A 26,876-nucleotide genomic window follows, 5' to 3' on the forward strand; every position below is an offset into this window, starting at 1 on the left:
TTACTGATGGTAACTTTTTGGTTAAAGAGATTTTGGATTTAGAAGGAAACCGAATCATGAACATACTTCCATTCAAATGCATTTCTAAACTCAGCTTTAGAATTTATGGACAATTGTTTGCATATGATTTAAAAATATCAAGTTAGAGGTGTGCAGTGCAATGGTATGTTTACAGAACCTAATAAAAGCGGATTTTTAGCAGAATTTCTTCTTTTTTTTTTCAAGAAATGAAAAAGCCTAATAGAGACACACTGGAGATCAGCTACAGAATTGGCACGATTTAACTCATGAAATAAATGTCATTACATGTGTACTGGATAAAAAGAAAATTCAGTTGTATATTTCATCAAACAGATGTGCCTTTCATTGTCTTTTACTATATTTTTCTGTGTTGCAAACATTTACATTCAAGTCCTTGCTGTAGCGCTGCGTGTAGGTTTTTGTTCATTGACTCTTCTTTATCTGTCTGAATCCACAATTGATAAGTGAACACACACACAGACACACTCCAATAGTTCTTCAGGGAAAGTGGTGAAAGAGATGGCAAATTTAATAAATAAGGAACTTCATGTAAATAATTAGTAGAGATGTAAAAATTCAAGGCTGGTGCCAGCAGTCACTGGGTTCTAGTTTCCATACACTGAAAAATGACTAACATCCTCAGTCAGTGAGGTTATTTTTAATACAAGTTATGATTTCCTTCAAATAGACCTCAAGCAAATGTGTTGATCAACAATATTAGGCTACATCTTTTACCTGTAAATTAAGCACAATAAAGATACAATACTGGCAGTGTTCAGTGTTGGATGGACGGACTGAGAAGAACACTACATAAAAATAAATTAAACTGAATAGGGTTAAAGAGCAAATAAATTGCAACATACAGCAACAACAGTAACAGTGGTGGCATACAGCTCATGTAAAATTTCCCAGGGATTATGTAAAAGCTCATGTTTAAAAGTTGGTTCCACCTCTGCATGTAAAAACATGAATTAAGATTAATTAAAATCCGGTGAAACAGGATGTTTGAAAGATTTGCTCTATTCACATAGCTAAATGACTAGAGTGGTACATCGAACATTGTTCCCAGTTCTCGATGAAACAAGGCTGATTATGAAGATGAAAGTATTGCAATATCAACCAAATGAGACAGAGACAGTGAAAATAAGAGCACAGCACTTGGGATTGAAAAACAAACAATGCTAGAATTAGTTATTAGAAACGAAAACATTTCGATTAGTCAGGCAGTGTGTGTTTGTATTCATTTGCTCACGAAATACAGCCCAACCTAAGTGCAATGTGTAATGGTTTTTGGCAGGACAACAGCTACGCACACTGTACATCACATGACTGAAGGGTGGAGCTGGTGCCAGGTTGGACGCTGGAGTGGGGGGTTGGGGTGGGGGGGCATGTTGTGACAGAGCCATGTTGCGGGCGGGGCCAGAACCTGGCCCAGCCATTCGATCACAGCGTTCAGTTCTCCCGCACGATGATGTCGGCCACCCCATGGACCTGGGTGAGCTGGCGGCAGTCGAGGGAAGCCAACAGCTTCCTGGGCCCGGGCAGCATGGGAGTGAAGCACTCCGTCAGCGTCACCGTGGCGTGGCTGCCCACGTCCCTTTAGCGAGGGCGGGATACAAAAGACAGTCATTTGTTGTCATCTCAATATTTTGAGCATAAATAGACCAGCATGTATATACATTTGAATTGTTGTGAATTTCTAAACATTTATGATGTATAATGATAAGTTAAATATTGCAATAAATTTTGTATTATTTCCATTATTGTTCACTGCAATACGACAAGGTTCTCAGTGCTGGTATGTATGGCAACACCCCGCCAAATAAATAACACAACTTTACACTTTACACTCATTGTCTCTCTAGTGTATGATACTCCAGCAGAAATTATAATTTACCAGATAGATTTACTTTCTTCAGTGGTTTCCTCTGTTGGAACTATCAGTTCTGACACCAGTTATATGAAGAGGAATGAGTAATACTACCACTAATATCCCATTAATATTTTTTTATTTTGTGTAGCACACTGCAGGTGGTGTTCATTGTCTGAACACTAAATTATGTATTTTCATGCAGCCAGGTTGCATTTCTGTTCTCTTTACAGTGCTCTGCCTGTTAATGATGTAAACTTTAATAATAATAATAATAATAATAATAATGCTCTGTTTTGTTTATTTTTTCAGTTTTAATATACAACAGTAAATCACTTCACTGAACGAAAGAGAAAAATCCTTCTGAACAGGAAGGAAAAGGTAAGAAACTACTGGCAATTTCTACATCTTAGTGGAAGAGGAATAACAGGTGGATCTAGGCAGTAGGGTAATGGAAGAGCAAGCGAAGGAGAGAGAGAAGAGTGCCGTCTCACCCCACGGGGATCTGTCGAACGCTCTGGAGCCCCAGGCCCTCCACACGGACCGTGACGTTCTTCAGGATGCGCGGCAGTGGGTTTGTGAAGGAGATCTTAGCCTCCATCTCTTTCCCAACCACAGCATCCCCTACAGGCTTGGAGGACAAAGGACAGACACTTTGTATCAGTCACCCACACATAGACTTCACTTCCAGTACACTTTAAAAATCCAATCTTGGATAATGTTGGATATAAAAGTATTTAATGAAGTCAACGTAGATTGAGTTTTTTTAGCTAAAGGGAGGGAAACTAGAAAATGAATTTTACCTCTCTGGATCGTTTCAGAAATTTTCAATTACATTAATTATCCCATTACTTTACTTAACTTTGTTATCCAGAGTAACTCGGATGGTCAACAGTGAATAGTTGGACAGCTGAGCACTACAATATACACGAGCGCGATCAGACCAGGGAACTAAATTGGAGCCTTCGACCCTGTGTACTGACTAATTAACTAATGACCATTGTTTGATTCACGGATCTGACTGGCTGTAACTCACTGTAATATGGAGATCGGGGGTTCGGAGGCGGAAGCTGTATTGCGTTGCCAAAACTTGTTGGGTCTCACTGACTCGACCAGATAATGTCAGCATCAATGCAGCCTGGTCCACCAGTTGGTCTTTGTAGTCCTGGTACTGCAGCACCCAGTCCAGGGTCTTCACTGAGAGCCAAAGAAGAGGAATGGAGACAGGATACAGAATTGGACACCATAAAACAGATCTATGAGCTTTGGGATACCAGAACAAAGGGGACTGTCGTGGAGCTCTGATCTCTCAGCATCAATTAACACAGAGATTCGAACAGCACAGCATGTGAAGTTTCTGCAAATATAGCGTTTAACACAGAATTTTAAAACTTTAAGCCAAGAGGTTCCACCTTGATAACAGCAGGAATAAGCAATGGTGGAACTTAAACTCACCTTCAGCAGAGCTAAGTTTGACAGGGATGCTGTCCTTCTTGATGGTGGCCTTGAGCACACCTGTATAGTACATGACTGTCACTTGACTGTGTAGAGTGGCGGTGCGTGGTTCAGCACTCTTGTTTTGGAGTGTGATGGACAGCTCAGCATCTCCTCCCATGCATGGCCCCTCCCCATCCATGATAACCTCCAAGGACACATCTTCAGCAGTTGGGGTGGCGTATACCTCTGGCTTGCTGCCATAGCGACAGGCGATCTCCACTGCAATGCGTTCCTCCTCTGAGCCTGAGGGGATTCCACATAAAAAGTGGCAGAGTACAGTATGAGGAGAGAGGATTAAAGGGAAGAAGGTATGAAAATGTGATGTCAGATGGGCAGAGGAGGCCATGGGGAAAGTATTCCTCAACAGTCTGTGTTCACAACCCCTCCTCTCCTCCTAGGCTCCACGCACAGCCCCAGGAGGATCAGACCTACTACCTGTGCTTTAAAAGCCGCATGCCTACAACTAAGGCTCTGCACTTGCCGTTAAATGGGGTTTTGTTTACTCTAAGTTTTATGTCCCTTTGGAGGAAAGTGTCTGCTAAATGAATGAATCTAAATGTATTATGTAGGAGATGCTGTGGAAATATGTGGTGCCACTTTCGTAGTTTCTCTTTTAATGGGCTCAAGAGTTTGGTCCAAATAAATTGAGCTCTTTGATGAAGGCTATATGTCAACAGTATGCTATGTCTACTCTTCTATTTGTGGTTTTCATTAACAGAACAGATGCCGTTATGGTTTGGAAAGAATCCAGTTCGGGAACTTTAAGGTTGCATTGCCCATTTCCCGATGATATGGTTCTGTTAGCCTGTCTCTTGGACAGATTTCCACTGACCCTTTGGGTGTTTGCGGTATTCCTATCCATTTCACTATGTATTGGACAGTCCCCAAAGCTTACAGTCTCATTCTCACCCTCTTCATGTTTGTAGAGCAGTGTGATGTCATTGGAGTCATGAGAGCCAACAGCCTTGGTGATGATGCAGTGCCCCACCGTATTCTTCTCACTGTGGATCTGGCTGAATGTGCCGTCTGGGTTCCTCTGCCAGTAAATTTTGTCACTGTTCACCTGCAGGTGGGAGATCTGGATGTCAAAAGGGCTTCATGTACAGAGGGGGCAGGCAAGATCATGGAGACCAAATCACAGGGATTCAGGGAACAACCCAGAGAAACATGGAGAAAATAAAGTGCACAAATATCCATCCATCCATCCATTTTCTATCCCGTTTGTCCTAATATGGTCGCGGTGGCAGCAGGGAGCGCAGAGAGGCCCAGCCGCCCCTGTCCCCTGCAACTTCCTCCAGCTCAACCTGGGAGATTCCCAGCCATTCCTAGTCCAACTGTGAGATTTAATCCCTCCGGCGGGTCCTGGGCTGACCTCGGGGCCTCATCTCAGTTGGCCGTGCCTGGTATACCCCCAAAGGGAGGCGCCTGGGAGCATCCTTATCAGAAGCCTGAAACACCTCAACTGGCTCCTCTCAATGTGGAGGAGTAGCGGCTCTACTCTGAGTTCCTCCCGGATGTCTGAACTCCTCACCCAACACCCTACGGAGTGAGTCCCAACACCCTGCGGAGAAAACTCATTTCAGCTGCTTGTATCCGTGATCTTATTCTTTCAGTCATTACCCAAAGTTTATGACCATAGGTGAGGGTAGGGACATAGATCGACCGGTAAATGGAGAGCTTCGCCTTATGGCCCAGCTCCCGCTTCACCACTACAGTCCAGTACAGCGACCACATTACTGCTGCTGCTGCTCCCAGTCTGCGGCCGATCTCAAGCTCCCTCCTTCCCTCACCTGTGAACAAAACCCCAAGATATTTAAACCCCTCCACCTGGGGCAAATTCTCTCCCCTTACCTGGAGGGGGCATGCCATCCTTTTCTGTGAGAGAACCATGGATTCAAACTTTGAGGTGCTGATCCTCATCCCAACTGCTTCACACTCAACTGCAGACCATTCCAGTGCATGTTGGAGGCAACCATGTGATGGTGCCAAAAGGACAACATCATCTACAAAAAGCAGAGACATCACCTTCCAACTCCCACACAGAATGCCCTCCTGGCCTCGACTGTGACTTGATATCCTGTCCATGAAAACCACAAAGAGGAGCGGAGACAAGGTCCAGCCTTGGCGGAGTCCAACACTCACATTGAACAGGCTTGACTTAATGCCAAGTATGCGGACACAGCTTTCGCTCCATATGTACAAGGATCGAATGGCCCGCAGTAGTGGCCCTGGTACCCCATACTCCCAAAGCACCTCCCACAGAATTTTCCGGGGAACACTATCATAGGCCTTCTCCAAGTCAACAAAACACATGTAGACTGGATTAGCAAATTCCCATGCCCCTTCAATTATCTGTGAGAGGGTAAAAAGCTGGTCCACTGTTCCATGGCCAGGTCAGAATCCGCATTGTTCCTCTTCAATCTGAGGTTCAACTATCGGCCGGAGCCTCCTCTCCAGCACCCCGGCATAGGCTTTCCCAGGGAGGCCGAAAAGTGTGATACCCCAATAGTTAGGACACACTCTCTGGTCCCCTTTCTTAAAGATTGGGACCACCACCCCAGTTTGCCATTCCAAAGGCACTGTCCCCGAGGTCCATGCAACATTGCAGAGGTGTGTCAGCCATGACAGCCCTGCAACATCCAGAGCCTTAAGCGGTTCTGGGCGGATCTCATCCACCCCCGGTGCTTTGCCACTGTGGAGCTTACCTCAGTGACTTCCACCAGGGAAATGGACTCTGACAGCCCAAAAGCCTCTGGCCATGACTCCTGTAAGGGAGGCATATCACTTTGGTTTAAGAGTTCTTCAAAGTGCTCCTTCCACCTCCCGACAATGTCCTCATCAGAGGTCAGAGTTTATCCACTCTTGCTGAGCACAGCTTGAGCGAAACTCCTCCATCTCCTTCTGAGCTGCCGGATAGTTCTCCAGAACCTCTTTGAAGCCAACCGATAATCGTTTTCCATGGCCTCTTCAAACTCCTCCCATGCCCCAGATTTTGCTTCTGCAACTGCAGCCGCTGCTGCCTTTTACATTTACATTTATTCATTTAGCAGACGCTTTGTCCAAAGCGACGTACATCTCAGCAAAAGTACAATTTATGCATTATATTAAGAGAACGAGACATAGCTGCAGACATGAAAGTCTCAAGTAAACCTAGTTTGTTACCTACCACTTACTGCACCGAGGTTCATCAATCAATTAGGTGCATAAAACACAGGATAGACAAATCCCAATACCCTCCCACCATTTTTTTTTTTTTTTTAAATATTATAAGATACACAAATGAGCAAATACAATGCCAGAGTACTGGCTGAATAAAGGTTGTATCTGGGAATGCTTAAAGGAATTACGATGCGTGAACACTTACACCGTAAATGAACTGGAGAGATCTTGGGCGAAGTGGATCCGGAAAAGGTGAGTTTTCAGATCCTTCTTGAAAGTAGACAGAGTTTCCGCAGTTCTGAGTGACGGGGAAGGTAATTCCACTACAATGGACCCAGAACCAAGAACCTCCATGCTTTACCTTTTTTGCCTGCTGGTACCTGTCTGCTGAGTGAGGAGTCCCCAGAGCCCACCAGGCCCTAAAGGCCACCTTCTTCAGCTTGACGGCTTCCCTCACCACCGGTGTCCACCAGTGGGTTCTCAGGTTGCCGTCCTGGCTGGCACCAACAAGCTTTTGGCCACAGCTGTATCTGGCTGCTTCCACAATGGAGGTTTTGAACAGGGTCCATGCAGACTCTATGTCCTCTACCTCCTCCGGGACATGGGAGAAGCTTTCCTGGAGGTGCGAGTTAAAATCATTCCGGACAAGGTCCTCCAACAGTCGTTCCCAGCACACCCTCATTAAACTTCTGGGCCTACCAGGTCTGTCCATCAGTTTTCCCCACCATCTGATCCAATTCACCACCAGATGGTGATTGGTTGACAGCTCAGCACCTCTCTTCACCCGAGTGTCCAGAACATGTGGCCTCAAGTCAGATGAAACGACTCCAAAGTCGATAATTGACCTTTGGCCCAAGGAGCTCTGGTACCAAGTACACTTATGAGCATCCTTCTGTTCGAACATGGTGTTTGTTATGGACAAACCATGAGTAGCACAGAAGTCCAATAACATTTCACCATTCAGGTTCAGATCGGGCAAGCTTTTCTTCCCAATCACCCCCCCCTAGATTTCCCAGTCATTGCCAACGTGAGCATTGAAGTCCCCCAGCAGGACTATGGAGTCTATAGGTGGGGCCCTGTCCAGAACCCCACCCACCCTCTCCAAGAAGGCTGAATACTCTGAACTTCTGCTTGGTGCGTAAGCACACATAACAGTCAAAGTTTTCCTCTCTGCAACCCTAAGTCGCACTGAGGTGACCCTCTCGTCCACCCGGACAAACTCCAACTGTATGGCAGCCAGCCAGGGGCTTGTGAGTATCCCCACACCCGTCCAGCGCCTCTCACCTCATGCAAATCCTGAGTAGGAGAGGGACCACACCCTATTGAGGAGTTTGGTTTCAGAGCCAACACTGTGAGTGGAGGTGAGCCCAACTGTATCTACTTGGTATTTCTCAACCTCCCGCACCAGTTCTGGCTCCTTCCCCCCAAGTGTGATAACATTCCACATACCAAGAGACAGTTTCTGTCGCGATGGGCTGCGACGCCATGCGCCACCCCACCCTCTCCCGCCGCCTGGTGCACATTGCACCCAACCTCCATGTTGGACCTTGCAGGTGGTGGGCCCACATGGCCCCCCCACAATGCTTTTTCGGGCTGAGCCTGCCCAGGTTACGTAGGCTGCCTGGCCACCAGGTGCTCGCCTAGGAACACTACCCCCAGGCCTGGGTCCAGGGGTGGGTCCTGGTGACCCTATTCTGGGCAGTGTAAATATTCCTTTGTTTCTATTTTCCATAGGGGTTTTTCGGGTCGTGTTAGTCTGGATCTTCACTCCAGACCGTCTTGGGAGACCCTACCAGATGCATACTGCTCCCAACGACATAGCTCTGGGGATCCCTAGATCACGCAAGCCCTTCCGCCATGCCAAGGCCCCAATCCAGGAACAAGTGTACAAATATATATATTTTTTCATTTCTGCTCTGATTATTCACATAACTTGTATTCATATAAATTTAACCAAACTCAGCTTTTGTTAACATCACCAAATGTGAGGTGATGTCTCTCATGAGAATTCTTCTGTCTAGTTGAAGGGGGGCAGCTGCCCCAAATGGAAAATTGTAAGCACCTGAAGATCCTTTCTGGAAGCAACCGGATCAACTGATGACTGATGGTTTGGTGCAGCAGCAGCTGTAGTTTTGCTAATGTTGTGCAGAACTGTGGGGGCTTGTGATGCAGCAATTAGGTCTACATCCCCATCATCATTTATGGTCACAACCCTTGGGAAGTGATGGAAAAAGGAAGATGATAGAATGATGGAGCCAATTCACTTCTCTACATTATTTACCATCTTAGTTAAATAATTATATACCCTTTATAATTAATTTTATTATGTTTATTTATTCCTGTTTGGATATTTTTAATATTTTACTTTTTGCACATATTGCTTTTCCATGTGACTTTCCATCTCACTGTAGAAAGTGGGGGTGTGTTGGCACAGCAGGTTTGGCTAGGGCCTGCTCTGTGGGGGGTCTGGAGTTCAAGTCCTGCTTGGGGTGCCTTGCAACTGGTGTCCTGTCCTGGGTGTGTCCCCTCCCCCTCCAGCCTTGTGTCCTGTGCTGCCGGGTTAGACTCCGGTTTGCCACGACCCCGCTCAGGACAAGTGGCTTCAGAAAGTGTGTGTTGCTGTAGAAAGCGTGATGTGCCCATGGAGCACATGAGGAAAGACTGAAGACTAGCCTATGGAAAGGAATATATGATATTCTGTTTGGTTTATTTCCTCAGCAGGATAAACAGTTTTTGAGGGCTACAACCAGGTGAGAGAGAAATGTTTTTGTTTGTTTTGAAACTTGTTTGTAGAAACTTGTGATTCAGCTACACCTGTCTTATGCTAATGGAGTCATGGCAAATGGAGTTTTTGAAAGGATTGTGGAGTGGTACCTCAGCAAAGAGGAAGGGTGTGTCATACTTGTGGAACACCTGCCCCGAGCGGATAGCATTGATGGGGGCGGGGCCACAGCAGAACATGCCCTGGCTGGTCTCCTGGGGAGTGGAGTCAACAGCCTGCCAGCCCCCCATCCCCATAGGCAGGTCAGGGCGCGCCATCCAGCAATCGTTCCACACATGGAAGTTCCTGTAGATAGAGAGAAAGTAGAGAATAGGAGGATGTTTTTTTCTCTTTCATTACTGCCTTACAGGATATAGAGTGATCTTCCCCATACAGTCATGTGAAAAAGAAAGTACACCCTCTTTGAATTCTATGGTTTTACATATCAAGAGATAATAAAAAATCATCTGGTCCTTAGCAGGTCTTAAAATTAGGTAAATGCACCCTCAGATGAACAACAACACATGACATATTACACTATGTCATGATTTATTTAACAAAAATAAAGCCAAAATAGAGAAACCATGTGTGAAAAACTTAGTACACCTTATGATTCAATAGCTTGTAGAACCACCTTTAGCAGCAATAACTTGAAGTAATCATTTCTGTATGACTTTATCAGTGTCTCACATTGTTGTGGATAAATTTTGGCCCACTCTTCTTTACAACGTTGCTTCAGTTCATTGAGGTTTGCGGGCATTTGTTTATGCACAGCTCTCTTAAGGTCCAGTCACAGCATTTCAATCGGGTGTCTTACTGGGGCAATTCAGTGGCCTTAAACTAGCAACCTTCAGGTCAGTACCTTCAGAGTTAGTCCATTGCCACTGGAGCTCATCTCTCCTCTTTCTCTTTTCAAGTGTAATGCTTTCAGTTCAAGATGTGTTACTTATAGTTTTATTGGGAGTATTTATGTATTTGTTCACTATGTTTAAGTTTATGCTTAAGCTTTACTGAACTATGTTTAATAGCAAGACCTGTGTTATTGTGAGTCACCCCTACATTTTTGATATTGTTGGTTAAGCATTGGTATTATATGTGTATATTGGGATATACAAGTATAATACTGGTATTGGTATACAGTTTTGTGTATACTGGTGTACTTGTGTATGCCTTTATTTCTTATGTTGTCGGGTGTAGATTGCTGCTTAAGATTGACTGCAGTACAACCAAAAATGTTCTTACAGTCTTGTCTCTGAAGTGCATCATTAGTAGTGTCACAGCCATGGTGGGATGTCACAGGACATATTGTTGAGCAGGCATTGTGGGAGTGGACTAACACTGCTTTTAAAGAGTGTTTTCCTCCTCACCAGATAGAGTCGGTATTGAGTTCATCAATGGGCTGCATGTTCTCATCAAAATACACATCCGTTGTCAAGGAGACGTCGGTGTCGTGTGCAGAGTTGAAGTTGGTGACACTTCTGGTGGGGATGCCCAGACACCTCAGCACTGAGACAGGAAAAAGGGACACTTGTCAGAAAGAGCATGTCCTCCAGACCCTGGGCAAGGACTTGACTCAATCAGCAAGGAACACATCAAGGTTGAACGATCCAGCTTCAAAAATGCAACTTTCATACTGAGAGACAACAAAGACACAAGTATGAGTGCAGCCTTGTTACCCGTGGTGGTGACCCCAGAGAAGACCCAGCACTGGCCATATTTGACAGGTGTACCATTCTCTGAGTGGTACTTCTTCAGGATGTCAACGCTGCCGCTCCAGGCTGTAGGAGCAGTCCCACCAAAGTAATCCCCAGACCAGTTCCCCTCCAGAACTCCCTTGTCATCAAGGGAATTGACCTTGAAGAAGGAATAGGGTTGGGAGCCATTGAAGGTAATGGAAACAGTAATTACCTCCCTCTTTCCTCACACCACATTACGGTTTTACACTTTTATCCAGAACCAAACACACAGTTTGGAGTGATACACTGTACTCATTCAAATAACAGAACCTTTTTCTTAAACCAGTTGAAGTAACTCTCAAGGGTACAACAGAAGGACCTCCATGTTGGACAGTTAAGAAGCTGTACTCTTACTAATCTATATATACAATAGTTGAAACGGTTCTGATGGAGTCCATCTGGTAGAACCCGGGGAGAAGAAAACCAACTCACTTACAATGGCAGATACGACCCGAACCACATTGATAGGATTTCCACGACCCGAAAATGGGAAATTAGTCTTATCCAAGACATAGAGACAGGCTTCGAGGACTCCGTCTGCAAACTGTACAGATAAACAGACAGAAAAACACATCAAAGTGCGAGGAGTCATTCAAAGGTGTCCCTGAGACATGTTTCCCCTGTCTCTACATCGTACAGCAAGGTGACCAGCAGGTTTTCCAGTCCAGAATTAATGACACAAATGTTAAACAGTTCAAATGTAAACATAGAAACTGCTAAAATATGCTGAACAGTACAAACACACACACACACTTTCAGAACCGCTTGTCCCATACAGGGTCACGGAGCCTACCCGATAACACAGGGCGCAAGGCCGGAGGGGGAGGGGACACACCCAGGAGGGGATGCCAGTCCGTTGCAAGGCACCCCAAGCAGGACTCGAACCCCAGACCCACTGGAGAGCAGGACCCGGTCCAACCCACCGCGCCACCGCACCCTCCGCACCCCCTGCACCCCTCGCACAGTACAAACACACACACACACACACATTTTCAGAACCGCTCGTCCCATACGGGGTCACGGGGAACCGGAGCCTAACCCGGCAACTCAGGGCATAAGGCTGGAGGGGGAGGGGACACACCCAGGACGGGACGCCAGTCCGTCGCAAGGCACCCCAAGCGGGACTCGAACCCCAGACCCACCGAAGAGCAGGACTGTGGTCCAACCCACTGCGCCACCGCACCCCCTCGGTACAGTACAAACAAATCATTTTAAATTTTCAAGATGTAATTCTTCTTCAGGGTTTTGATGTTCAGCATATTACAGTCAGTCAGTAACACTGGCACTGCTGTAGTTGCAACCCGATGTATTATAATTAATCAATATCAATAAATAGTGTGATAACTAATTTCTATACAATATATACTGTAATAGCGGGGGCGCGGTGGTGCGGTGGCGCAGTGGGTTGGACCGGGTCCTGCTCTCCGGGAGGTCTGGGGTTCGAGTCCCACTGGGGGTACCTTGCGGCGGACTGGCGTCCTGTCCTGGGTGTGTCCCCGCCCCCTCCGGCCTTACGCCCTGTGTTGCCGGGTAGGCTCTGGTTCCCCCGCGACCCTGTATGGGACAAGCGGTTCTGAAAATGTGTGTGTGTATATACTGTAAATAAATTCTTTATTACATTTTTTATTATTTATTAATATAATTCATCCATTATGTGTCTACTTCGCCCATGTTACCTGGCCAAAATTCCATGTTCGGGCACCGATCTGTTTCTCTGTACCATAATACAGCCTGCCAACATCATTCAAGACGTACTCCTTCTTTTCCGCCTCATCGTCCATGTACACCAAGTCATCTAAAAAGGATGAAGAGAACAAGTAAGAAGGGCAGTGGAAACAAATTCTGAGCATGAAAGCAAACTACCTTCATTTCCACTGTGTATCTTGAATAGCTGGATCATCATCTTCAGTTCCAGTTAGTTACAAGAGCATAAATGTCCTAATATCTCAGTTAAAAACCCTGTGTGTCAATAACTCTCAGACTTTCTTCCCTTGGTGACAAGCTTCTTTCAGACATTTTTTTCACTCAAAGGACAGAATAATAATAATAATAATAATAATAATAATAATAATAATAATAATAATTCTCAGGGCACAGAATGGTCATATACTGTATCTTCAAGAAGGACAGTAGTGGTTACTTGCTCTTCAGATTAGTGTTATTTTGTAGAACAACTGTGTGTGCTTTACACAGATACATTAGTGAAAGTGCTAGAACAATGTCTGTTGCCTTAGAAATGTTGATAAACAGCTTTGCAGATGGATGGATGGATGGATGGACTAATTTTGACTGGCTGATGTTTCTGATGTATCGGTATGTACCTCTTACCTTCACACCAAGGGTTGAACAGCATGAAGATGTCATTGTTGGGGTCATGGATTGATGTGGCCACACCTTTTGGACTTTGAGTTACCACAGCAAGTTTGTACTGGCCAATCAGAGCCATGGGAGGGGAGTTGATGGACAGCTTAATCCTTTTGTCTTTGTGGTCAATGATTTTGGCTTCCCAGCACTTGCCCTCTAGCTCTTCAACCAACAAAATTATGACACGTGTGCCTTTTGATACCACTGGGAGGGGTCCTACAGTAGAGACATGTCAAACAAGGGGACTAATTTAGCATTTAGCTTCAACCATAAGAAAATATGTGGTGCACAGGTCATTCTGGAAGCTCTCCATATACAGTATGTCAAAGGTTCTTAGCCTTTTCTAGGCTATAGACAACTTTCGCAATCCATTGGAAGCTAATGCCCCCTTACAAAAAATGTTCACAGAGAATTTCAGAAAAAAAATTCACTCAATTTACCGAACTGAAACTGGATTACTTTCACTGAGGATTGTGGCGTAGATAGCCACAGGTCCAGAGTCTATTCCAGAAACAGAGGTCAAGAGGCCAAATAGGGTAAAACCCAGAGGGGACAGCAGGCTTTCACAGTAATTTCAGTAATTTTTCAGATAACTGAATTTCTGTCATTTTTTGCATATTTTTTTGCATAATAACTTAATTGCTTGTTTGTGTTTATACAGTTAATTATTTTCTCCTAATTTCTATTAATTTCAGTATTTATCACTAAACACCATCATTCTGGGAACCCCATGGAACATGACTTTACTGCACTCCCCATGGAGTCAACTCATTCCCACACATGGTCAAATCGCTCAACTAATCATCATAATCAATTATCTTATTTATTACTCGTCAAATTTTGACTTAAACAGCTTATGTAGACTGTAAGTAAGACCACATTCATGGTCAGAATGGGTTGTCTTGTAATTCAGACTGGGAGTTAAAAGTGGCAAAGCCCCACCCCTGACCACTCCTCCACTGTCCAAGCCACACCCCCATCCATCATACATATATTTATAAACTTCACTGATGCTTTTCCCTAAAGTGACTTACAGTGTTAGACAACATACAATTTTTCACTCATTTATGCAGTTCCAGTGGAGCAATTCACAGTAAGCGCCTTTTTCAGCAGCACTACAGCAGGATGGGGGATTCAAACCTGTGACCTACACATCCAAAGACAGCAGTATTAACAACTACACTAGCAACTGTTCTATACAAGGTGTACATCCCATCTGATCCTCAAAGTGCAGGTTTTAGTATCTGGCACATTACTTACACTAGAGGCGTACTTTCCCTCCTGCTTGATCTCACACACACACACATACACACACACACACATACACACACCTCACAAAGTTTCCTGGCATGCTGCTCTGCACTATAAATACTGAGAAGGCTGACTCCTTTTGAATCCTACTTGGCTATTAATATACACATCTGAAAATGTTACCATAAATCAACCACACTCCTCCTATGCGCACACACACACACACACACACACACACACACACACACACACACACACACAGAGCAGTCAGCTAAACCCACGCAGTCGAAGCCTGGTCTGACATTCAGAAAACTATTCTTTGGTGCTCCAGTGCCTGCATAGACTGGCCAACTGTACGCGCGAGACATCAGCCAACAGACGTATATTATGACAGAAACATTGCGGACTGGCTGAACTGGGTGTGTCTGCAGTCGGGTTGTCAAAAAAATCAGCATCGCAGCAGCAATAAACATTCATTAGCCGTGTGACACTACTCCCGAAAATGTAGTTAATCTGTTTCCTCATAATTGCAGCTCACAATACAGCTGGTGATTCACAAACTGACATGTTGCATATTTACTCTACATGATCACTGGTGAGTTGCTCCAAAGAGCGGAATGTGGACCAACAACCTATTAATAACCTGGCATGCAGCAGCACTTCAGGTTACTGTAATTACTCCATAGTCGGTTAGAAATCACCTCTGCACACGCTCTTAAATGTAAGGCAGTTCCACCTTCAGAGGTAAAGTTTGGGACTTTTTGAAGGAGCAGCATTGTGAGAATAATAAATAAATAAATAAATAAAACAGATTGGGTTACAAAGATCACATACACACATGCAGAAAAACACTTTTGTGCGTGTGTATACTGACTGTCGGAATTTTCTTCTAACATCAACAAGAGGGAAGGAGAGAAAGAAAAATATGTCGGGGTCATTCGGGGTCAACTGGGGTCATTTCATCACAGGAAGAGTTCGGGAATAAGGCAGAGTTTCAAAGAGCAAATCATGAAAACAAGACAGCAAGAGGTTGGAATGAAACACCTGACTAGAGCAGTGAAATACAAGCAGAGAGAGGGGTGGGATGGGGTAGCTCTAGAGATGGGGATTAAGGCAAATGTTCCATCACAAAGAGTCAAAAAGTCACACTGTCAGACTTAATATTTACCATGAAATGCGAAAATTTAGTTGCCATGACAACAAAAAGCATGACAAAAGAAAGGCCGCTTTAGTTCCAATTTTTTACGGTGAAACATACATCACACAGTCTCACTCTCACTTTCTAACAAACTACCTCTGTACTTAGAACAAGGACCATAGTAATTGTGAGGTATTTGGTCATGGGGTCACAGGTCATGTCTGCTGGGAATACTGGGATGAAACTGTGATGCCAAAACACATGAAAACATGCGTCTAATTAAAGTTTGGTTCTTGTACATGCATATCGTTCTTTGTGGGCTGCTTATTTTTGCCGACGTGCAGTTATCCAAACTTACAAAACCTGTCCAAAAAACCAGAAGCAAGTAGCTTTTGTTTAGTTGTTTTAACTCATGAATTAGGAAGTATTGTGAGGGTGACCTAGTTAAATAAAAGAATTATTAGCTCACCCCATCATTTCACTAAACCCAACCACCGATACCAAACTCTTCTTTCAGGGAGTCCATAATCCAATTATTATCTGTACCGACATAAAGTTGACTAACCCAATTTGAGCTCCAGGTGAAGTTTGTCGGTGTTTTTGTCAAAAGGCCTGGAGAGCTCAATCCACATCTGGAAGCTCTGCCCACGTCGGATGATGAAGTTGTCACTGTGGTAACAGTCTGTATGATGCTCGCGTCGGTTCTGTCCCTTCTTGCTCTTTAGCAAGTCCACTGAATGAACAGTCAGCATCAACTCTAGGGCAATAAGGACAAAAGAAATTCTTGTTTTAATGAGAATTAAATCCAGTTGATTAGACCCAAGTGTAAAACAATACTAAAGGAACTCTAAAGAAAACATTCAGACCTGGTCTGGTCTGTCCTGCAGGTCACGGTTCTAGTCTGAAAAGCACGATACCAAGTTCATACCCGACCAATATAGTCCATTCCTGATACACCTCTGGCAGAAAACAGCAAAATGTTTAGAGCTGCCACCTTCTACTTGAAGAACCCTGATTCAGATCCCTGGTTCTGTGGTGGTACCCTAGATAAAGGTATTTACCCTGAATTGGTCCTATATGAATTACCCAGCTGTTTAAGTGTGTAAATCACTGTAAACTGCTTTGGAAAAATGTAAAAAATGTATCACCAAAATAAGCAAAACTTTAGCAAACTACATTTCTCAGGGTGCTCAGCAGTACAGTGAAACTTTGCCATGGATAATGGGAAAAGACTGTAACCAAACTTTTCGTCATTCACGTTAAGAGGGTAGATTCCGAAAGCAAATTCCCTAATCTAACATGGAGCTGGAGGGATCAAAGAAATGATGTAAAACTCAGCAGGTCTGTGAAATTTCTTAATAATCTCTAAGGGTAGGATGGTGCTCCTGTGTTTGACAGTGTTGCCTGGCACAGTTCAAATGGATGCGTAAGGAGCCTGGTGGGTGCCCTGACTGACCTGATCAACGAAATACTAATGAGGAGAAAGGCAACAAGTGAAGGCTGTTTACCCTCCAGCTCTTCCTCAACATCCATATGAGGGAGGTTTGTCTTCTCCGGGACTTCAGTTTCAACCGTGTCCGTGCCTTCATGTGGATCTTTGCTGGTCTTCCGTCGACAGCAGGAGCAGCACACCTTGCAGAACCAGCGACGGCAGGCACCTTCCTCCTCCTCCTCCTCCTCATCCTTATCCTCTTGCTTTTCAACAAAGTCCTCTTTCTCGGGCTCCGTCTCCTCCCACCAGCCCAGGGTTACGGTTGGGAAGCGGCCCACAGCCAACCTGCTTCTCACTGATGCATTCTCCACGGGCATCTGGGATAGACAGAGGAATACACATTAATTCAGAGAGAAAAGTAAAAAGTTTGTGGAGGAGATGGCATGATAACCTTGTGAAACATAAATTACTCAATAAATGTGTGTTTCTCTGAAAGTTCAGCTGCAATTGGTGCAACATGAATAAATCAATAAATCAAATTTTATTTCTGGTTGTAAATTGTACAAGTGGTTCGTCATACAGTGCTCGATGGAGAATGTGCTCCTGGGTATTAAGAATTTAAGGTCGAGCTGGGTAAGGACCCGAGTAAATTCAGTATAGAGAAAATCTTGAAATTGACTCATAATCTTTGAATGTTGAGAGAAGAAAAACAGTAAACGTTTTGATAATATCTGAAAAAATATACTGTCAGTAATATGAGTTTTGTTAGAACAATAGATAGATAGATAGATTCCTTCATTCATTCTTTGATTAATTTCATTGATTGAGTGATTGATTAATCTCCGGCCCTGGTTGACTGGATATTTAGGTCCATACGTGCATGAAATCCAAAAATTAAACCAAATGATCTACAGTTTGTTCTTAAGGTCCTTTTTTTTCGGTACTTTCAAACTCCACCAACCACCTTACTTTTACAACAAAGTATCCAGTCATTTTATGGTGTGATCCAAATATGTGTCTTCCATTTACTGCATTCTTGGTACTGAACTAGCTGTTACTGTGTGCTGAAAGGGTCTGTCCAACAAAGCCCCCACAATGCACTGGGAGAACAAAATAAATCACAGCAGTGAATGTATGAGACAAGTGTTGAGAATGAGCCAGTTCGGCAATGAACTGGCTGAAAGTGGGACTGAAAATGAGAAGAAAAAAGAGAGAGAAACTAGGTGATAGGCAATTAATTTCCCACACTAGAAGGATCTAAAACTGGACAATAAAAATGACCCAAAGAGAAAGACAGATGGACACAACCCATAATAAACCCAGTGTTACAAGATGTCCATTTGTTTTTTAGCACTGAAAAAAATCTGTAGAAATTTTGAAGACATTGCTTGTTTAGTAGAGAAAAGTTCACCCTTTGTTCACACACACACACACACACACACACACACATACTCTGCTGATACAGATCTCACTCTTACTTCCAAAAACAAGGAATGTAACATTCAAAGGTGGAATGCAAAACATACATGACCATGATGCTGTGGTCTTCACCCAACAAGCACCTCTTTATTGGTCGTGTCTGGTGGGAAAGGGTTCAGAGGAGATGGTTTTGCCTCATATCATATCAACCAGGTGTTATGGTGCCAATATCAACCGTGCACTGCAGTGATTCATCAGGGTTTGCAGCTGTGTTCTTCACTGTGATTCTGCTGGAGCGTGAACACCGACAACAATGACCAATGACCAACAATGTGAATGCAAAGCAAAACCCAATAGGATGTTCCTGGCTTTTCAAAAGAAGGCTACTGGAGGAGAGCGAGCGCTAAGTGCAGGAGGCTGGAGATGGAAGGAATAAAAACCTGAAGGTTGGGATGTTCCCAGGAACTTTATCAGGCAAGCAAAATGACTCAGATTTTAAAGTGTTCATAAAATTCATATTTTGAAGTGTTCTACAATGGTGCTCTTCTGTCTTTCTTCACACTTCACAGTGAGCTCCACGTCTGGATCTTATCATTGATTATTTTATCAGGCCTGAAAATGAGCCGGTTTCCCCACCCCCCCACATTATACCCCCCCTCTCCAGCATCCAAACCTAATAAGTTAATGAACTGATTAATAAATCCATCCATAATCCAAGGTTTGGAAATTGAGGAAGCTGTTGCTTTTCTTATGGGAAAATGTAAAGACTTCTTCACATGGGATTTGTTGTACTTTAGGAACAAAAGCCTCGATAACCAGGGACAGATTCCTTATACTGAGGTGAGAGATGCAAATTCTGTATGTCAGAATAAGGGAATGTCTCTATAACCAGTCGTTGTATATTCAATGTTTGTATGATGGGGATGGGTACATTACTAATAACCCACTGCTGTTCCTCCCTTGACTTGCCTTGAAACCACATGAGTGGTCGCTATGGGTCATGTTTAACTCGGCACCTTGCATGCATATTAGTAATAGTTGCATACTGCGCATTTTAACAACACAAATTCAAACAATGATGTATAAAAGCAGAGGGTGTGGTGGTGCAGTGGGTTGGACCACAGTCCTGCTCTCTGGTGGGTCTGGGGTTCGAGTCCTGCTTGGGGTGCCTTGTGACAGACTGACATCCTGTCCTGGGTGTGTCCCCTCCCCCTCTGGCCTTATGCCCTGTGTTACTGGGTAGGCTCTGGTTCCCTGCGACCCTGTATGGGACAAGCGGTTCAGAAAGTGTGTGTGTGTGATGTATAAAAGCTTGAGAATAGATGAAAACATCTGGAAATAAAGTTGAGTCTCCTGTTCTGGTTCTAAGGCCACATGATTGTATTGTATACTTTCAGATACAGGCTATTTGAGAAATGTTCCAGCTCAACCCATCAAAAGTGGGGGGGTGATGGAGAATCCTGTTGAATGTAAGTGAATGACCCATCAAAGGAACATTGGAAAGACACACTCAGTTGTGTGTGTTGTCAGCACGTGCTTGTTTGATTTTGTTAGCTTCCCGATGGCCCCTGTGATGACAGCGAATGAGTGAATGAAGGGATTATCAGGGTAAACTAGAGTACCAACTACCAGCCCTATTAACCTGTGGCTCTGGGAAGCAGCACATGGCTGGTCTGGTTCCCCTGACTGTGGCCTGAGATTCCATTGAAATAAAGGGTTTAATAATGTGACTCTTGGCTGATGTGGACTTTTGCCAGTGGCTATGGGTCAGGAAGCAGTCGGAGTGAAGTGTAAATGTCTCATGACTCCTCCTAGATTGCTGCCTGCTGCTACTGAATGAGCCCAAGACAACATTTTGGAAGCAAGATAAAATTAGCTCTGTGTTGAGGAATTGTTATGTTCTCAATTGTTTATCCAGACAAACTAGATAACTCCAGCTCTGGTTAGCTTCTCACAGAAAGGTTGGGTTGCCCTTTGGGGGGCAAACAGGTCAGTAAAGCATGGACAACTAGGTCCCATGTCTACACCAGCAACCCATGAATGACCCATGTTGGAGGCATTAATGAGGTTCTTCAGGCAATCTGTATTCCAGAGGCAGGTTACTCCTGAACCAGCCAGGTCAAGTTTTGGTTCCAAACTTAAATCACATGGCACAGCCTTTTTGAAAGAGTACAGGAACATCTAGTTCTGATAATCTTGTCTTAGCTTGATGCATTTCCTAGTTTTCCTATACTGTATAACTGCAAATGTTCATAACATAGTGTTTGAGCACATGAATCTGTGTCCTGAAGGCAGTTGAGTGAAAACCCCCTCCACACTACTAGTGTAGAACCCTTGATTAATGGATTTAGTACTTTGGATAAAAATGTCAAAGCAGCTAATTAAAGGCAGTAATAGAAGATTCAGGTCAGCAGTAAGTGTTGATACATGAGCCGAACACCAGTGATACACACTGATACATCCATCAAACACACAAGGGAGACCCAGGTTCACATGTAAATCAGCCACAAAACGTGGAGCACATTTAAATAACTAAATCCGTCACTGTGATCCACTATGGTCCACCATATGAGCGATAGACACTATTTTACCTCCAAAATAACCCTGTACTGCCCTGAAACAGACCACTACAGGAGATGAACAGAAAACAGTTCAGTCTCATCACCTGCAGAAGGTTTGGCTGTGACCATAAATAAACACATGAAGACCATGAACACAGAGATAAACACACTCTTCTCTTACTTTCTGTGTAAAGAGCCTCAGCACAGGCCTCCCGACAGCGGGGCGCTTCAGTAATTGAGGATACGATCCTGCATCTGAATGACTCGAGATAAAGTTGGAGCTGACGTTGTAGACACCCCCCCGTCTCTCTCTCTCTCTCTCTCTCTCTCTCTCTCTCTCTCTCTCTCTCTCACACACACACACACACACACACACACACACACACACAGAGGGACTCACCCACCGATAATGTTCCAAAAAATTTTAAATAAAAAGGAACAACCAAAAACACCTGTCACACTGATTTTTGTGGAACGGTTGAATGTATTATTACTATTACTTTGACATTTGCCTTTGTAGGTAATCTACAGCTTCACTGTGACAAACGCCTATTTTTAATTTTCTGTTGTAAACAATAAGACAAAAGCAATCAATTTTATCAGTGACTATCTTGCTGAATGAGTATTACCATTTTTTGCAAAATTCATGAAACTATTCTTTTTTGTGGGGGTGCGGTGGCGCAGTGGGTTGGACCGCAGTCCTGCTCTCCGGTGGGTCTGGGGTTCAAGTCCCGCTTGGGGTGCCTTGCGGCGGACTGGCGTCCCGTCCTGGGTGTGTCTCCTCCCCCTCCGGCCCTACGCCCTGTGTTGCCGGGTAGGCTCCGGTTCCCCGTGACCCCGTAAGGGACAAGCGGTTCTGAAAATGTGTGTGTGTGTGTGTGTGTGTGTGTATTCTTTTTTGTCATGGATATCGATATTTACATTACATTAACAGAAGCAGAGATTTGGGTGCAGGAATGTCATTCTTGAGTACAGCCAGCTTGTCACATACCACAGTGAAAACCAGTGTACATTACACAAGTAGCTGCATATAGGGTTTTTTGTAATTATTGAAAAGACAACACAGTACACATTTTTGAGCACTTAGGAAATCAGGTAGAAGTGAGTCTGAAATAGGTGAGTTTTGTGACCCTTGTTCAATGCAGAGAGAGATTCAGCAGTTCTGAGTGAGGGGGGAAGCCATTCCATCTCTTAATTGCTGCTTGCAGCTCCCTCAGCATCTAGGAGCAAAGCTTCCAGCTCATTCATATTGTGTTTGTTCATGGAATGTTCCTTGGAATATCTCGGTTATGTCATAAATGTAACGCCACTCCCGGCATTTTGAATTGTTTGTTCTGGAAAAGTGATATGATGCAAGCTTACCAGAATGGGCTGCACTCAACCAATTGAAAAAACTTTAACAGAATGATTTTTCCACCACTATTTTTTTTTTTATTTAACCACAACGCAAATTTTTTTTTGATGAATTCATGCAATGCAGGCTGAATAGTCTTGCATACTTGGGAAGAATATGTATTTTATTGTCAGGTCCCTTTGCAAAACTGTGGTTTTACACACTGCCACATGACTGACCCCATTAACAATGAAGACCGAAAGAGGGAAGCGCAATGAACGCACATCACTGACGATACACTGGGGGGGGGGAGACTGATGCAATTTCCTGGCATTTTGAAATCGCACTGCTGGTCCCCTGAAACATCACACTTCCCAAAATCATTTGGTGCAAAACTAATCAGTTTTTTCAAATACAAAGGGCACCTGTCAGCCTTTGTGCAGTTAAGATCTTTCATCACTTCACTTACAGATGACATTTAAAAAATCTGTGAAATGAGAAGGAATTTTTTTAGTATTTTCAAAAATGTAAATGGTTAATTTGTTAAAAGTATTTAATTTTCCATATAAAAGCCGACTGAATTCAAAATTAAAATTTCTACAATTAACACAAGCTAAAACCTGAATAAAGGGGGGCCCAGGGGTGTGGTGGTGCGGTGGGACAGTGGGTTGGACCAGGTCCTGCTCTCCGGTGGGTCTGGGGTTTGAGTCCTCTTGGAGTGCCTTGCAATGGATTGGTGTCCTGTCCTGGGTGTGTCACCTCCCCCTCCAGCCTTATGTCCTGTGTTGCTGGGTTAGGCTCCGGCTCCCTGTAACCCTATATGGGACAAGCGGTTCAGACAATGTGTGTGTATGTAAAACCTGAATACTTTGCAGGTACGAATCCTCTTCTTTAGGTAATTCCCTTGAACTCACGCACACATCGTCTGAAGCCGCTTGTCCCAGCAGGCTGGCGACAAACCGGAGCCTAACCCAGCAACACAGGGCATAAGGCTGGAGTGGGAGGGGACACACCCAGGACGGGACGTCAGTCCATCACAAGGCATCCTAAGCGGGACTCAAACTTCTGATCCACCAGCGAGCAGGCACAGTCCAAACCCAGTGCACCACCGCACCCCCCTTACCTTGAACTGACCGTAGAAATTACCCTGCTGTGAAAATGCTTGGCTCGCTGAATGTTGCTTTAGGGAAAAGCATCAGCTAAATGTATTTGAAAAAAATCGCATTTGGCATGTTTTTCTCAAAAGAAACAATACAGGACACTAAACCATTCAACATTCTTCTATAATATCCAAAAATTGTATCTGGGAATTCTATAAACAGCCTCTATTCACCTTATGTTTTTATGTATTTTAAAAACAAGTACTCTAAATCGGTACTGGCTAACACAGGTGGCCTATCGGCACACCGCAGCGCTGCTGTCTCACAGCATCTGGGTGGTGTGAGAGGACATGGGTTCAATCTCTGCTCAGTCTCTGTGGAGTTTGCATGTTCTCTTGGGTCTGTGTGGGTTCTCTCTGGGTGCTCTGGTTTCCTCCCACAGTCCAAAGACATGCCGTTCAGGTTCATCCACAGTGTGTGAGTGACACAGAGAGAGTGTGTTCCACTGATGTATGGATGAGTGACCCATTGTAAGTGGTGTATCTAGCAGTGTAAGTCATCGCGGTGAATGAGGTGCGTGGCCTAATGACACTACATAGAGTTCATTGGAAGTCGCTTTGGAGAAAAGCATCTGCTTACTGTAAAAATGGTAGTTGGCACTGTTTTTCATGCACGATCACATGATTCCTGAAGGACTGAAACACAGCTGGTGCCGTGCCCCCAGTTTGCTGTTCATCTGCCGCAATTCGACTGGAACACAAACGTGCTGTAAGCAACATCATCGCCGCTGACTGGGACACCTCCAATTCTCAGCAGCCTCACCCGTGATCAAGCTTTTCTCAGTGGCACCTGCAAATTTCTCACGTGGCCCAAAAGGCATGGTACCTCCTGCCAACAACCTGCCCTTTCCCTCTTCGCATCCACTTTCCATGACAGTTGCCATGACTCAAGGAAAACATGTTGTACAATAGCACAATTAAATCAGTTAATCAATCAAAAGCCCTGCCCTGTCCTGGGGGCCCTAACAGGTAAATCTGATACCTGAATGGTAAGAACCTTATTTCTCTGCATATTTGTAATAATAATAAAAAGGTAGTGTAATAATAATATTGTAATAACTAGTGTAATTAATTTCTAATAGTTCCTGTCAAGAAGGGCTTCATAATTTCTGAGGCTCAGAAATAAACATTAAATAAAATAAACATTACTAACATACATATGCACACAGATGCCAGAAACCGCGCACGCACACACACACACACACACACACACACACACACACACACACACACACAGAGTTCACCAAGTTGACCTTTGCATTCATGACCTGTAGGCTACAGTTGAAGACGCGGACAGAAAATTCCAGAACGAGATTTTGCAAGAATCGTTGTGCCAGTTTCCTTCAGAATCTCTGTCCTCCTTGTTTTAGGCAATACTTGACTCGTTTTTCGGGGGGACGTCTTCTCCTTTTCACTTTCCTATTCCATGAAGCGCTCGCACTGGTACAGCCGATTTTTACCGGCAGCTACCTCGCTGCTGCAAGGTCACAAATGGCTTGACTTTGGGTGCGCTTATGACACTTTTAAATGTTACACAACCCTTTTCAGACACTACATTATTGATAAAATAATGATGTGAATTAGGTAGGGAATGACAGCTTTTAAAAAAATCTGTTTGCTGTTTGAATGTTTCGGAGCTCATACATAACGATGGTGTGAAACTGTACAGCATAATTCATACTAATCATAGTAGATCCCATTCCATTGTTGGGCAACATGTGACATCACCACCTGGGTACGTGTGGGTGGGTGTCCCTGACGTCACCCGACAGCGACAGAAAGGGACAGATAGCAAGGGGTGTATCCTCCAGGGTGTGTGGGGGTGTGGCCAAAAATCCCCATTGAAAACACTGTTCAGGGACGGTTAGGGGGTTCGATACCCATCCTTTGCCCTGCTGCACCAGAACACCAGGTGTGTGTTTGTTACTCTTAAGGACTGAAGCACATAAAGATTATAACGCAGACTCAAGTCTCAGGGACGCCCACTGCACACACCTCTATTGCATGAATATATGCTTATGGGTCACTGATTTAAAATTAATAACGACATCAGTAAAGGAATGGAAAACATTCAACAAGATTAAAAATAACCAGCAATTAGACTTTGAGACAAGAAACTGTCACCGCCCAAGGCTGTGAAACATGGAATACCACATTAAGCAAAGAAAAAGGTCTCGCAGCAACCCAGTGTGGGTCAGGCCGAGTGGCCAGATGGAGGTCCAGGGGACGAGACGAGGACCATTTGTTCTGGTCCTAAACCCAACGGGTGAAAGAGCTCTGGTCACATAGTGGACATGAGATCTTGACATAAATACTTGTCCTCTTCCCAGCATGGGGAAGGACTTTGTGAACCCGTCACTGGCACTACTCCGTGTTGCACTTTGGCTGAACCTTCATTAACCAATAAAATATTTTACTTTAGTTGTAAGAGTTCTTGCTTTCTTGCAACCCAGAGAGCAACAGAAGGTCAATTTATAACATAAACAAAATGGGCCAGATTAAAGAGTCAGACTATGAGGCTGAGCAGCAACAAGGCCTTAGAGTGATGATGGACATAGTTCTTTCAACAACAAAGACAGAAACGGAGGGCAGAATATTCTGGAAGGACTGTATTCGTCTGATCCAAGAGCCAACATCGACTCCCCAGAACCATCCATGTCATCATGCTACAGGAGTTACTGAAAGAGCAACACAAGAACAGCTGGGAGATTTTCGAGGTTAGAATTAATTAAAATACCAAAATAAAAAGAATATATTTATACATAGGGGGCGCAGTGGGTTGGACCACAGTCCTGCTCTCCGGTGGGTCTGGGGTTCGAGTCCCGCTTGGGGTGCCTTGCGGTGGACTGGCGTCCCGTCCTGGGTGTGTCCCCTCTCCCTCCGGCCTTACGCCCTGTGTTGCCGGGTAGGCTCCGGTTCCCCCGCGACCCCGTATGGGACAAGCGGTTCTGAAAATGTGTGTGTGTGTGTGTATATACTAAAACTTCAATCAATCAAAGCCAACAGAAGAGTTTTATTCATCCAGGAGTCAGACACACACCAGTCCTCTATACATCTTACCAGTGTTGAGAGGCCCCTGTTGGTTACATGTGGCAACTACACCTTCAGCCCAATCCATAAACAGCACACACACACACACACACACACACACACACACACACACACACACACAGAG

At 44.3% G+C, this 26,876-nt stretch overlaps 1 protein-coding gene across 1 annotated transcript; it reads right to left on the reverse strand.

Moving 5' to 3' along the window:
• Nucleotides 1–1,394: 1,394 nt before the first annotated feature.
• Nucleotides 1,395–21,463, reverse strand: LOC108929569 (protein-glutamine gamma-glutamyltransferase K-like). The gene is made up of 14 exons (XM_018744201.2): nucleotides 21,391–21,463; nucleotides 17,306–17,606; nucleotides 16,363–16,554; nucleotides 13,373–13,624; nucleotides 12,721–12,839; nucleotides 11,481–11,588; nucleotides 10,985–11,162; nucleotides 10,676–10,814; nucleotides 9,422–9,614; nucleotides 4,298–4,451; nucleotides 3,347–3,631; nucleotides 2,928–3,088; nucleotides 2,386–2,522; nucleotides 1,395–1,618 (listed from the first exon to the last, which is right to left on the reverse strand). The coding sequence occupies exons 2-14, from the start codon at nucleotides 17,604–17,606 to the stop codon at nucleotides 1,474–1,476; spliced, it is 2,364 nt and encodes a 787-aa protein (XP_018599717.2). The 5' UTR covers nucleotides 21,391–21,463; the 3' UTR covers nucleotides 1,395–1,473.
• Nucleotides 21,464–26,876: the final 5,413 nt, after the last annotated feature.

Source organism: Scleropages formosus, chromosome 9, assembly GCF_900964775.1.
Source record: "Scleropages formosus chromosome 9, fSclFor1.1, whole genome shotgun sequence".
In the NCBI taxonomy this organism is placed as follows: Eukaryota; Metazoa; Chordata; class Actinopteri; order Osteoglossiformes; family Osteoglossidae; genus Scleropages; species Scleropages formosus.